The 13,470-nt window shown below is 47.7% G+C and overlaps 1 protein-coding gene and 1 long non-coding RNA gene across 15 annotated transcripts in view; one reads left to right on the forward strand and one right to left on the reverse strand.

The window, feature by feature from the left end:
• Positions 1-7,957, forward strand: part of KIF9 (kinesin family member 9) — a 50,481-nt gene extending 42,524 nt beyond the window's left edge. For 10 of the 14 annotated variants that reach the window (XM_030811925.1, XM_030811930.1, XM_030811919.1 and 7 more), the window contains one exon: positions 234-856. In XM_030811925.1, coding sequence (XP_030667785.1) covers positions 234-559 — 326 coding nt within the window. In that variant the 3' untranslated portion in view covers positions 560-856. Of the gene's footprint in view, positions 1-233; positions 869-7,650 lie in introns of those variants that run through there. The other 4 variants (XM_003256993.4, XM_003256994.4, XM_030811920.1 and 1 more) reach the window with 1 other exon arrangement.
• Positions 1-13,470, reverse strand: part of LOC101177828 — a 77,807-nt gene that overhangs the window by 7,843 nt on the left and 56,494 nt on the right. Inside the window, exon 2 of the long non-coding RNA XR_004029766.1 lies at positions 197-326. This is a non-coding gene — a long non-coding RNA (uncharacterized LOC101177828). The remainder of the gene's footprint in view (positions 1-196; positions 327-13,470) is intronic.

The following is a 13,470-nucleotide window of genomic DNA, read 5'->3' on the forward strand; positions in this document are numbered from 1 at the left end:
CAGCCTGAGTTCTGGAAGCACCCTCAGAGTTTCTCTCTGGCAGAGCCGGGGGCTGGGCAGGGGCTTCAGATGTGTGGTTCCCAGGACTGTGAGGGCCAGAGATGGAGACGGGGACAGGGTAAGACCCTGGAGTAGGAAGTGAACAGGTGGTGAGCCTGCAACACACATAAGACAGATGAGAGCACACAGCCCTTACTGGCTTCCTCAGGTTCTGTCTCCTCATCTCCTTGTAGAATTTGACATCTGGTACAATGAGTCCTTTGTCATCCCTGAGGACATGCAGATGGCACTGAAGCCAGGCAGCAGCATCCGGCCAGGCATGGTCCCTGTGAACAGGATTGTGTCTCTGGTGAGTGGCACAAGGGCAGGGGCGTGGCAGTGGTTGAGCATGGGGCAATGGGCAGTGCCCCTTGACCTCTGTTCTCATCACAAAGATGGCAGTGTGTGTGGTGCTCCCAGCCTCTCCACAGCCAGCCCAGGCAGGTGGGCAGGTACGGGTCTCTCCTCGGTTACCAAGGGATGGGGGAAAATACCCCTCTTGCTACTGCCACCTTCCTAAAGCAGTTCATCCTGCTCAGGCAGCAGTTACAGGTTGTCTGTGGGAACACTGACAGACATGGGGGCTGGAGGGCTGTGAGATGTCCTTTTGGTGGGGGGGGGGGTGTGTGGCACAAACCCAGCAAGGGACTGCCCTGATGCCCACCACAGGCTCTGCTAGGGTATATCCTGACAATACCATGCTAAAGGGACTGTCCTCCCCCAGGGAGAAGATGACCAGGACAAATTCAGCCAGCTGCAGCAGAGGGTGCTTCCTGAGGGCCCTGATTCCATCTCCTTCTACAATGCCAAAGTCAAGACAGAGCAGAAGGTAACTCAGAGGCCTATGTCTCCAGGAGGATGGGAGCCTCAGTGACCTCATGACTAGGAAACCCAGGATCATATTCCCTATTTTAGAGAGGTAGGGGAGGAATGGCACCATTCCAAGGAGATTAGTCACCCTCAGTCAGTGGGTGTCTTCTGCCAACTAGACTGCGATTGGGCTGGACCCTAGAGGAGTCCCACCAACCATGGCCAGGCCAGGACATGGCTGGTGAGTACTGACTAGCCTATGTATGGTTCGCAGCACAAGGCCCAGGGATCCCCTGAGGCTTCCACCTGTCAGGGAGGACCTCTCCAACAGGGTTCACTCTGCACAGGTGGCAGGGGACAGAGGATCACATGCAGCTGAGGCACAGCTAGACATGGCATTAGCTATAGATTGGGTGGGGTACTCTTCTCTTCGAGCAGGTTAGGCTGGTGCAGAGGGTCTCCACTCTACTAAGACCTTGCCTGGAGCCAGAACACAGAGGGCCCTGTGCACTGCACACTCCTCTTTGCGCAGAGGCAGTGCTTATACAGCAAGTGGCAGATGCACACGGGGCAGATGCCCAAGTGAGTTCATTCTTTCACAAATATTTTTGTAGTTATTTATTAACATACTCATTAGGTGATACATTCAGGTGTTTCAAACATTAAGAAAGCATGAAAGTACGTGGCTGGGCACGGTGGCTCACACCTGTAATCCCAGCAGTTTGGGAGGCTGAGGTGGGTGGATCACTTGAGGTCAGGAGTTCAAGACCAGCCGGGGCAACATGATGAAACCCTGTCTACTAAAAATACAAAAAATTAGCCAGGCGTGGTGGCACATGTCTGTAATTCCAGCTACTCAGGAGGCTGAGGCAGGAGAATCGCTTGAACCTGGGAGGTAGAGGTTGCAGTGAGCCAAGATCACACCACTTTACTCCAGCCTGTGCAACAAAGCGAAACTCCTCTGTCTCAAAAAAAAGAAAAAAAAAATGCTGGGCACAGTGGCTCTGGCTGGGCGCGGTGGCTCATGCCTGTAATCCCAGACTTTGGGAGGCTGAGGCAGGTGGATTGCCTGAGCTCAGGAGTTTGAGACCAGCCTGGGCAACATGGTGAAACCCTGTCTCTACTAAAATACGAAAACTTAGCTGGGTGTGGCAGCATGCTCCTGTAGTCCCAGCCATTCGGGAGGCTGAGGCAGGACAATTGCTGGAACCTGGGAGGTGGAGGTCGCAGTGAGCTGAGGTACCACTACACTCCAGCCTGGGCGACAGAGTGAGAGACTCCGTCTCCAAAAAAAAAAGTAAGTACATCCATGAGCTTCTGATAGGGCACCCCTGTCACTTGTTTCAGATCCTGGCAACCCCCTCTGACAGGACACCCCATCACTTGTTTCTAGTGTTCCCCTCAGTTTTCTTTCCTTTTTTTGGCGGGGGGGATGGAATTTCACTCTTATTGCCCAGGCTGGAGTGCAATGGCGTGACCTCAGCTCACTGCAACCTCCGCCTCCCGGGTTCAAGTGATTCTCTTGCCTCAGCCTCCTGAGTAGCTGGGATTACAGGCGTGCCACCACGCCCGGCTAATTTTTTGTATTTTTAGTAGAGATGGGGGTTCACCATGTTGGCCAGGCTGGTCTCGAACTCCTGACCTCAGGTGATCCACCCGCCTTGGCCTCCCAAAGTGCTGGGATTACAGGCATGAGCCACCATGGCTGGCTTCCCCTCGTTTTCTGCATCTTGCTTTTTCTACTTAGCAACACATCCTGAAGATCATGCTGTGTCAACCTATAGGTGCTTCTGTGTCTTTTTTTTTTTTCTTTTGAGACAGTGTTGCGCTCTGTTGCCCAGGCTAGAGTGCAGTGGCATGATCATGGCTTATTACAGCCTCGATCTCAGATTGAAGCAATCCTTCCACCTCAGCCTCCTGAGTAGCTGGGACTATAGGCATGCACCACATGCCCAGCTAATTTTTTTTTTTTTTTTGGTAGAGATGAGGTTTTGCCTTGTTGCCCAGGCTGGTGTCAAACACCTAGGCTCAAGTGATCCGCCTGCCCTGGCCTCCCAAAGTGCTGGGATTACAGGCATGAGCCATTGTACCTGGCCAGTTTTTTCTTATTAATTTTTAGGAACTTTTTTTTTTTTTTTTGAGACAGAGTCTCACTCTGTCGCCCAGGCTGGAATGCAGTGGCACAGTCTTGGCTCACTGCAACTTCTGCCTCTGGGCTCAAACTATTCTTCTGCCTCAGCCTCCTGAATAACTGGGACTACAAGCACCCGCAACCACACCCGGCTAATTTTTTTGTATTTTAAGTAGAGACAGGGTTTCACCATATTGGCCAGGCTGGTCTCGAACTCCTGACCTCAGGTGATCCACCCACCTTGGCCTCCCAAAGTGCTGGGATTACAGATATAAGCCACTGCACCTGACCAAGAAATTAGCTCTTTGTGATATGATTTACACCTATTTTTTCCTGTTTGTCATTTGTCTTTTGACTTTCCTTATGGTTTTTTTTTTTTTTTTTTTTTTTTTTTTTTTTTTTTTTTTTTTTTTTGAGATGGAGTCTCGCTCTGTCACCCAAGCTAGAATGCAGTGGCGCGATCTTGGCTCACTGCAACTCCGCCTCCCGGGTTCATGCCATTCTCCTGCCTCAGCCTCCTGAGTAGCTGGGACTACAGGCGCCCACCACCACGCCCAACTAATTTTTTGTATTTTTAGTAGAGACGGGGTTTCACCATGTTAGCCAGGATGGTCTCGATCTCCTGACCTCTTGATCCACCCGCCTCGGACTCCCAAAGTGCTGGGATTACAGGTGTGAGCCAGCATGCCCGGCCGACTTTCCTTGTGGTTTTGTGTAGGTATTTTGTTATTTTTAAGTAATCAAGCTTAGTCCATTTAGGCTGCTGCAACAAAATACCTTAGACTGGGGAATTTATAAACAGCAGAAATGGGCTGGGCGCGGTGGCTCACGCCTGTAATCCCAGCACTTTGGGAGACTGAGGTGAGTGGATCACCTGAGGTCAGGAGTTCAAGACCAGCCTGGCCAACATGGTGAAACCTCATCTCTACTAAAAATACAAAAATTAGCCGAGCATGGTGACGCATATCTGTAGTTCCAGCTACTTGGGAGGCTGAGGCGGGAGAATTGATTGAACCTGGGAGGTGGAGGTTGCGGTGAGCTGAGATCGCGCCACTGCACTCCAGCCTGGGCGACAGAGTGAGACTCAGTAAAAAAAAAAAAAAAAAAGCAGAAATGTATTGCTCACAGTTCTGGAAGCTGGCAAGTATAACATCAAGGCATCAGCAGATATGGGCTAGTAAGCGTTTGCCCTCCGCTTCAGAGGTGGTGCCTTCTAGTTGTGTCCTCACACAGCAGAAGTGCAATAAACTAATGAGCTCCCTCAGGCCCCTTTTATAGGGCACTAATCCCATCCCTGAGGGTAGAGCCTTCAAGACCTGTCACCTCTCAAAGGCCACACCTCTTCATAGCATCACCATGGGGATTAGCTTTCAACATATGAATTTTTGGGAGACACTGATATTCAGACCGTAGCACGAGTTTATCGGTATTCTTTTTCTTAGTTTCTGGATTTTGTGTCATCATTTCCCCCAGTTGAATTCACTCTTTACGTTTAGGATTAAGCTGACATCTTCACTGACCTGATGGCTGTGAGGAGCTGAAGCCCATCCAGAGAGGCTTAAGCATAGGGGTTTCTTACATGGATTCTGAAGGTCCCATAGAGCAGCGCATCCCATCCTGTGCTGTGCACACAAATCACCGGGGGTATTTTTAGAATGCAGATGGCCGGTAACAATAGCTCGTGCCTATAATCCCAGTACTTTGGGCGGCTGAGGTGGGCAGATCACTTGAGGCCAGGAGTTCGAGACCAGCCTGGCCATCATGGTGAAACCTCATCTCTACTAAAAATACAAAAATTAGCCAGCCATGGTGGTGCATGCCTGTGCACGCCTGTAATCCCAGCTACTTGGGAGGCTGAGGTGTGAGAATTGCTTAAACCAGGGAGGTGGAGATTGCAGTGAGCCAAGCTTGCACCACTGCACTCCAGCCTGGGCAATGAAGAGAAACTCTGTCAAAAAAAAAAAAAAAAAAAAAAAGCAGATACTGATGAAGCCTAAGATTCTATATTTTGAATAAACTCCCAGATGATGTCCATGCTGCTAGTCCAGGACCACACTTGGGGTAGCACACTTAGAGGCTTTACCTTAGAACCTGCTCTTTATTAGGTTGAAGACGTTCTTTTCTGTTCCTATTCGTTGAGTGTGTATTTTTTTTTCTCAATCATGAAAGGGATATTGGAACCGTTATCTTTTTGCATACTGCCTCCCTTTTCTTTCTATTCTCATTTCTAGGACTCTGATTAGATGTATTTTATTTCATTCTGTCCTCTGTATCTCTTAAAATATCTTATGTTTCTTCCAGCTCCTCATTTCTCTATGCTGTAATTTAGGTAACTTTTAATTTTAGACAGAGTTTTGCTCTTTCACCCAGGCTGGAGTGAAGTGGCGCAATCTCAGCTCACTGCAGCCTCCGCCCCCTGGGTTGTAAGCGATTCTCCTGCCTCAGCCTCCCAAGTAGCTGGGATTATAGGCGTGCACCACCATGCCTGGCTAATTTTTGTATTTTTAATACAGACAGGGTTTCACCATGTTGGCCAGGCTGGTCTTGAACTCCTGACCTCGTGATCCACCCGCTTTGGCTTCCCAAAGTGCTGGGATTAGAGGCATGAGCCACCATGCCCAGCCTGGGTAATTTCTTTTTTTTTTTTCCCCGAAATGGAGTCTTTCTCTGTCACCCAGGCTGGAGTGCAATGGTGTGATCTTGGCTCACTGCAACCTCCACCTCCCAGGTTTAAGCGATTCTCCTGCCTCGGCCTCCTGAGTAGCTGGGATTACAGGCATGCACCACCACTACCGGCTAATTTTGTATTTTTAGTAGAGATGGGGTTTTTCCCGTTGGTCAGGCTGGTCTCAAACTCCCGACCGCAGGTGATCTGCCCGCCTTGGCCTCCCAAAGTGCTGGGATTACAGGCATAAGCCACTGTGCCTGGCATTATTTTTCTTTTTAATTAAAAAAATTTTTTTAAAAATAGAGACTGGGTCTCCCTATGTTGCTCAGGCTGGTCTCCAGTTCCTAGACTCAAGGGATCCTCCTGCCTGGGCCTTCCAAAGTGCTGGGATCACAGGCATGAGCCACTGCACCCAGCCTTTTTTTTTTTTTTTTGACAAGGTCTTGCTCTGTCACCCAAGCTGGAGGGAGTGCAGTGACACGGTCATAGCTCACTGCAGTCTTGATATCCTGGGCTCAAGCAGTCCTCTCACCTCAGCTTCCCAAAGTGCTGGGATCGTGGGCGTGAGCCCCTGTGCCCCGCTAGTTATTTTAAATAAATTCTTATTTTATGCTTTTTAAAAGGCTTTATTGAGATAGAATTTGCATACCATACAATTCGCCCATTTAAAATATGCAGCTCGCCAGGCGCGGTGGCTCACGCCTGTAATCCCAGCACTTTGGGAGACTGAGGCGGGCGGATCACTTAAGGTGAGGAGTTCAAGACCAGCCTGGCCAACATGGTGAAACCCTGTCTTTACTAAAAACACAAAAACTAGCCGGGGATGGTGGTGCACACGTGTAATCCCAGCTACTCAGGAGGCTGAGGCAGGAGAATCGCTTGAACCGGGGAGGCAGAGGTTGTAGTGAGCCGAGATTGCGCCACTGTACTCCGGCCTGGGTGACAGAGTGAGACTCCATCTCAAAAAAAAAAAAATTCTAAATCATTAAGCAGAGGAATCCTGTATTTCTACAGGTCAAAATTCTATTCTCTCATTCCCCAATCTCTAGAATTCTCTGTATTGGCCATTTTTAATGTTTAAGATATGCCCATGCACAAACTTTTTATGCAAATGTTATACTTGAACCACTCCATGTTCTTTCAATTCTATGTTATAGTTATTTAAATATATATTAATAGGAAACATATAGATCAGATTTTTCATGGTCAAAATCTGCTTCCTGTTTTACTGAGTCTCATGGTGGCTTGACAGTGGTGTGTGTATGTGTGTTTGTGTGTGTATTGAAATCGTGAGCTTGTGTTTGATCGAACTTAAGCTCAAGGAGACCTGAACACATAAATAGAAATTATTTTCCCCCTGAAAAGGTTTGCACTTGCTTTCTGCAGTTAGCCATGGGGCATTACCAACCCAGGACCATTTTAACCCTCTTCAAGAATTCCAATTTAATACGGGAGCTTCAATTCAGACTCCTACTTTGTGGGGAACCTAAGATTCCATGTTCCAAGCTAGTTTTAGCATTTTCTGGCTTACAGCCCACTGTTTCTGTTTCAGCCTAGAGTTTTCACCTGCTTTCTAAGAGCCTAGTGATGCATTAAAAAGGTATAATTTGTGAACATCTGATTGATTGCAGTGGCAAAGAGAGGGCCCTTATGAATCCTGGCCCCTAACTCCTCTGGAGATAGAACCCTCTTCTTTTCTTTCTGAACCTATTCCCTATCAGAAACTCCCAAGTATGCCCTTGAAACCTACATGCTTCTTTTCAAATATGCCTGCCAGACTGTTTTAAAATCGTTTTACACATTTTCTTTAGGATAAAAGAATGAAAGAGTTTGAATGGAATGTTATTTCTCAGAGAAATGGGGCTACTCAGAAGGAATCCTTGTCCACAACCCATGATGTTTGCAGGAGGAATGATAGGGTGAATGTGAGTGGCCTGGTCTGAGTCCCTGCTATGTCTATCCCTCCTAATAAGTTCCTGTTTTCTCCTCCCTCTGTGTCCAGCATAATTACTTGAAAACCATGATGGGCCTCCAGCAGGCACATAGAAAATAGAACCTCATCACCGGTACCTTAAAGGACAAGACCAGCAACTCCAGCCTACTGTAGTGGAGCTGCTCAACCACCTGCCCAGAGCTGCAGCCCCTCTACTCCAAGGCTGGGACCCAGCACAGAGAACACATATGGCCTGCATGTTGGGAGGAGCATCCTCCAAGGACAACCTTGCTCATCTCCACAGAGCACTTTGGGTTTTAATTCACTGTCTTATACACAGGGACAGGATAAAATAACTTTCTAGTTTGGACTTTCAGTGCTCATCTGAGAACTTTGTCTTATTTCCTGTCTGAAAGGACGTATTCTCTATGTATGTGTGAGGTTAGAACTGAGTCTCAAGTAGGAAGGCAGAAAAGTAGCTCAGCCAGGCTCCTCCTGGCAGGCCTTTGTCCCACTGGTCAGCCCCTTTCCTGGATAGACATCCTAGGGTGGGGGTGGTGAGCTCAGTCTGAGGAGCTCTGCTTCTCACAGCTCCCTGAGACCCTAAGTTCTCTCGAGACATCTTTTGTGTGTTTCTGAGCCAGTGAAGAGGACAGGAGGAGGCCCTCCTTCATTTGGAAACCAGGGGAGGATAAGGTCTAGCCACAGAGACCAGAAAGGGCTGAGGCAGAGCTGGCTCCATGTACCAGGGAATAAATGAGCAGCTTCTGGGAGACATGTCCTCTGTGTGTTTCCAGAACACCACGGCCTTCCCTATGCAGCATGCACGGCCACCAGGCGCCAGGGTGCTTCCCCTCCCCACCTTCTCTCTCTCTGTGTGTAGGCTGCGCTGAGCAGAAGTGAAAGTGAATGATTTGCCCTGAATAGGAACTGGGATCACTGTCAAGGCTGAGCAGGGAAGAGAGAAGATATCACTCTCTATCAAATTATCAGGCTGCAGCTTGGGCCCTTGGTGGTGGCACCAAAGGGAAAGAGTTCACTACTTTGCTCAGAGAACAAACTCAGGCCCTCTGGGGCCTTCCAGGCTGACTAATACGCCCCTGGGTTGGTAAACCAAGTCTCCACTGAGTGAAAAGTTCCAGCGCTTCCTTGGAATTGTATCTCACCCCCTCTTCTGTTCTTATGGGTCAAGGCCTTGGCCTGGCACTCTGTGGGTGCTCCCCCATCTGACACCCTCATCAGGCCCTTGAGGTTGCTGTTATTCTTCCAACAGTGGGAGAGGAGGTTCTGCTCACCTGGCAGCCCTGTCATGGGAAGCTGTGAGAGAAAAATGCATCACTTCTGGTGGGTGATATCCAGCTCTGGGACCACTTTGTATGAGGAAAGATGGAAGGAACTAGGTCTGCTTACCTGAAGAGGAAGAGAAATGTGACAGAGGCCATGAGGGGCTGCCAGGTAGAAGGGAAAGCAAGAGGATGTGGGCTGAATGAGTAGCAAACATTTTTCCCAAAGGTTTTGTTGTTATTGTTGTTGTTTTTGAAACAGGGTGTCACTCTGTCATCCAGGCTGGAGTGCAGTGGTACCGTCACAGCTCCTTGCAGCCTCAACCTCCTGGGCTCAATCCTCCCACCCCAGCCTCCTGAGTAGCTAGGACTACAGGTGTGCACCACCATGCCTGGCTAGTTTTTAAATTTTTTGTGGAGATGGAGTCTCACTATGTTGTCCAGAATGGTCTCGAAACTTCTGGGCTCAAACGATCCTCCCACCTCAGCCTCCCAAAGTGCCAAGGGATTACAGGTGTGAGCCACCTCTCCTGGCCAAGATTGCTATCTCAAAATAAGAAGAGGCTTAAAATGAGAGCAGTCCTGGCATGAAGTCATTAGTAAGGGCCCTGCAGCAGTAGGCTGTCTGGCAAGGAGGTTGCACCTGGTTGAAGGTTGAACTGGATAGTCTCTATCCAATAAAAAACCCTGTGATTCTGCTCTTCAGCCCATCAGCAGATGGATGTGGATTTTGTTGAAGAAAGTGATAGGATTGCCTTGAGGGCTCTGCCCTCTCCCTCCTCCAGCTCCTTTCTCTTCCCCTGACTGATGCTTCCAGGAGTTGATGCTTCCAACATTGCAGGAAGGTGGGGGTGTTGTGTTCATTCAGATGGGTCTGTCATTCCAGAAAATAATTCCTGCTGAGTTAATTTGGCCATCCAAGTCACCCCTGGAGGGACTTCCAGTTGCAACAACGTGACAGGTGAGATAACCTGAAAACATTCCTGCTACAAATAGAGGTGCTGACTAAAGTATAACATTCTTTTAAATACAGTTGACCCTTGAGGCCACGTGCGGTGGTTCATGCCTGTAATCCCAGCACTTTGGGAGGCTGAGGCAGGTAGATCACTTGAGGCCAGGAGTTTGAGACCAGCCTGGCAAACGTGGCAAAAACCCATCTCTACTAAAAATACAAAAATTAGCCGGGTGTGGTGGTGCACACCTGTAATCCCAGCTACTTGGGAGGCTGAGACACAAGAATTGCTTGAACCTGGGAGGCGGAGGCTGCAGTGAGCTGAGATCACACTGCTGCACTCCAGCCTGGGGAACAGAGATTCTGTCTCAAAAAAAAAAGAAAAAGAGAAAAGAAATACAGTTGACCCTTGAACAACACAGGTTTGAAATGCACAAGTCCACTTATACATGGGATTTTTTCAACCAAAGGTGGATTGAAAATACAGTATTCAACAGATGCAAAATCCGCATATGTGGAGAGTCAACTTTTTGTATGTACAGGTTCCGCAGGGCTGAGTGCAGGACTTATATGTGGATTTTGGCATATGGAAGGGGCCCTGGAGCCAATCCCAAGGGATGACTGTACAAAGTAAAATTTGCAAGAAAGGGAACTGTCAGGAGCTGGAGATAAAGGAGGAACTGAAAACCTGAGTGGTCAGCATGTGAACTGGCCATGGTTTCTAGGGACCAGGAGAAGGTATGTGAGTGGATTGTTACTTTTGAAGGTTAAATGCCCACATAAGTATGAGAAATAAGACTTCGGTTCATGCCATATAGGAAGTTGGAAATGGGACTGCCTGAATAAAGATGGCACCCTGAAGGCTTCATCACTGGTGAAGAGGTGAGCTAGAAAACCGAATGTCTAATTGTCTCCCTAAACATACTTTACCCATAACCTTCCTTAGCCTAATTGCTCAGGCTAAAATCCTTAGTTTTGTACTTCATTCCTCTATTCTCTCAGACCTCACACTGAATCCAGAAATTCAGTAGGCTTTACCTTCCTCCTATATTCAAAATCTGACCACTTCTCACCACTTCTTGCCTGGATATTGCAACAGCTTCCTGTCTCCTGGCTTCTCCTTTTGCTCTCTATTTCTAGAACAGCAGCCTGGCTGAACCTTTTTTTTTTTTTTTCTCACACTGGAGAGCAGTGGCATGATCCTAGCTCACTGCATCCTCGAATTCCTGGGTTCAAACAATCCTCCCATGTCAGCCTCCAGAGTAGGTAGGATTACAAGTGTGAGCCACCAGGTCTAGCCCTGGTTGACCTTCTGAAATATGTTAGATCACATTACACTTCTTCTCAAATTTTTAATGGTTTCCTATTTTGCTCAGAGTGAAACCCAAGTCCTTAAAACATCCCATAAGATCCTATATAATCGTGACTTCTATGATTTCTCTACTCTTGTCTCGTCTACTGTCCCCTTGCTCACTCTACTCCAGCCACATGGGCTTCCTTACTTTTCCTCCCAACATGCCAGACAGACAGCTCCTGCTTCCGGGCGTTTGCAATGGCTATTTCCTCTGCCTAAAACATTCTTTTCCTATATGTCCACATGATTCACTTTCCTAGGTCCTTGCTTAAATGTCGCTTTTTTTTTTTTGAGTCAGAGTCTTGCTGTGTCTCCCAGGCTGGAGTGCAGTGGCACAATCTTGGCTCACTGCAACCTCCGCCTCCTGGGTTCAAGTGATTCTCCTTGCCTCAGCCTTCCAAGTAGTTGGGATTACAGGCATGTGCCACCACGCCCAGCAAACTTTTGTATTTTTAATAGAGATGGGGTTTCAACATATTGGCCAGGCTGGTCTCTTGGCCAGGCTGGTCTCAAACACCTGACCTCGTGATCCGCCTGCCTCGGCCTCCCAAAGTGCTGGGATTACAGATGTGAATCACCACTCCCCGCCTTTTTTAGAGACAGAGTTTCACTCTCTTGCCAGGCTGGAGTGAAGTGGTGCGATCTCCATTCACTGCAACCTCTGCCTCCCGGGTTCAAGCGATTCTCACACCTCAGCCTCCAAGAAGCTGGGATTACAGGCACGCACCACCATGCCCAGCCAATTTTTTTTTTTTTTTTTTTCCGAGACAGAGTCTCGCTCTGTCGCCCAGGCTGGAGTGCAGTGGCACGATCTCGGCTCACTGCAAGCTCCACCTCCTGGGTTCACGCCATTCTCCTGCCTCAGCCTCTCTGAGTAGCTGGGACTACAGGCGCCCGCCACCACACCCGGCTAATTTTTTGTATTTTTTTTTTTTTTTTAGTAGAGACTGGGGTTTCACCGAGGTCTCGATCTCCTGACCTCGTGATCCGCCCGCCTCGGCCTCCCACAGTGCTGGGATTACAAGCATGAGCCACCGTGCCTGGCCTTTTTTTTTTTTTTTCTTTTTTTTTTTTTAGTAGAGACGGGGTTTTTCACCATGTTGGCCAGGCTGGTCTCAAACTCCTGACCTCAAGTGGTCCGCCTGCATCAGCCTCCCAAAATGCTGGGATTATAGGCATGAGCCACCACGACCGGCTTTAAATGTCACATTCTGTAGCAGATACTGTCATGCCTTGACACAGTCCCTTGCACTTGCCATTCCTGCTAATGACTTCCTAGTAAAAGCATCTGCAACTTTCCACATAAAGGCCTTGTCTACATAGGTGTTCATCTGCTTCAGGGTAGTTCCAAATGCCAGGGAGTTAACGACACCTTTAGGGGCAACCCTCAACCAATAAATCAGTGGATTATTATCTCAACTTTCTCCGCTTTGGATAGAACAACTCCTCTGGGGCATGTTTTCCACTAAATGGAACTTTCCCAGGACTTCCCAGCATAAACACACGAATTCACACATACACGAATGGAGCCAAAGAAAAAAATAGTTGATACATTGTTTGTGGGCTTGTCAATGAAATGATAACATCTTAAAATATTTAGGCTAAGCACAGTGACTCATGACTGTAATACTGGCACTTTGAGTGGCTGAGGTAGGAGGATTGCTTGAGCCCAGAAGTTTGAGACCAGCCTGGGCAATATGGCAAAATCCCATGTCTATGAAAATAAAATAAAAAATTAGCTGGGCATGGTGGCACTCCAACCTGACAACACAGTGAGACCCTGTCTATATATATATGTAAATGGAATTTGAGGAGAAAAGTAAAAATAAGAAAACAAACAAGCATAAAAAAGAATATATATAGATATATATAACATTATTTTAACAGCTTTAATTTTTTTTTTAATGGGCTCAAGCAATCATCCCACTAAAAATCCTGGCTAATTTTTTTTTTTTTAACTTTCTGTAGAAACAAATTCTGACTATATTGCCCAAGCTGGTCTTGAACTCCTGGGCTCAAGTGATCCTCCTGCCTTGGCCTCCCAAAGTGCTGGGATTATAAGCATGAGCCACTGCACCTGGCCTGTATTTTTAATAATATATATTATAAAAGTGTAATGAAAAGGATACAATTGAATCAGTATAGCACCCAAAGTTTCTTTCTAAAGGTCTGAGATTCAAAGTAGGACAAAAAGCTCTGGAGAGTCCCTCCTATGTTCCATTATCTTTAATCCAAAGGGCTCAGATATCTCTATTGCTATTTCTTCTGGCACTGCAGGGAAGTTCCAATCCACCTGGTCC

This window comes from Nomascus leucogenys, chromosome 4, assembly GCF_006542625.1.
Source record: "Nomascus leucogenys isolate Asia chromosome 4, Asia_NLE_v1, whole genome shotgun sequence".
Lineage (NCBI taxonomy): Eukaryota > Metazoa > Chordata > Mammalia > Primates > Hylobatidae > Nomascus > Nomascus leucogenys.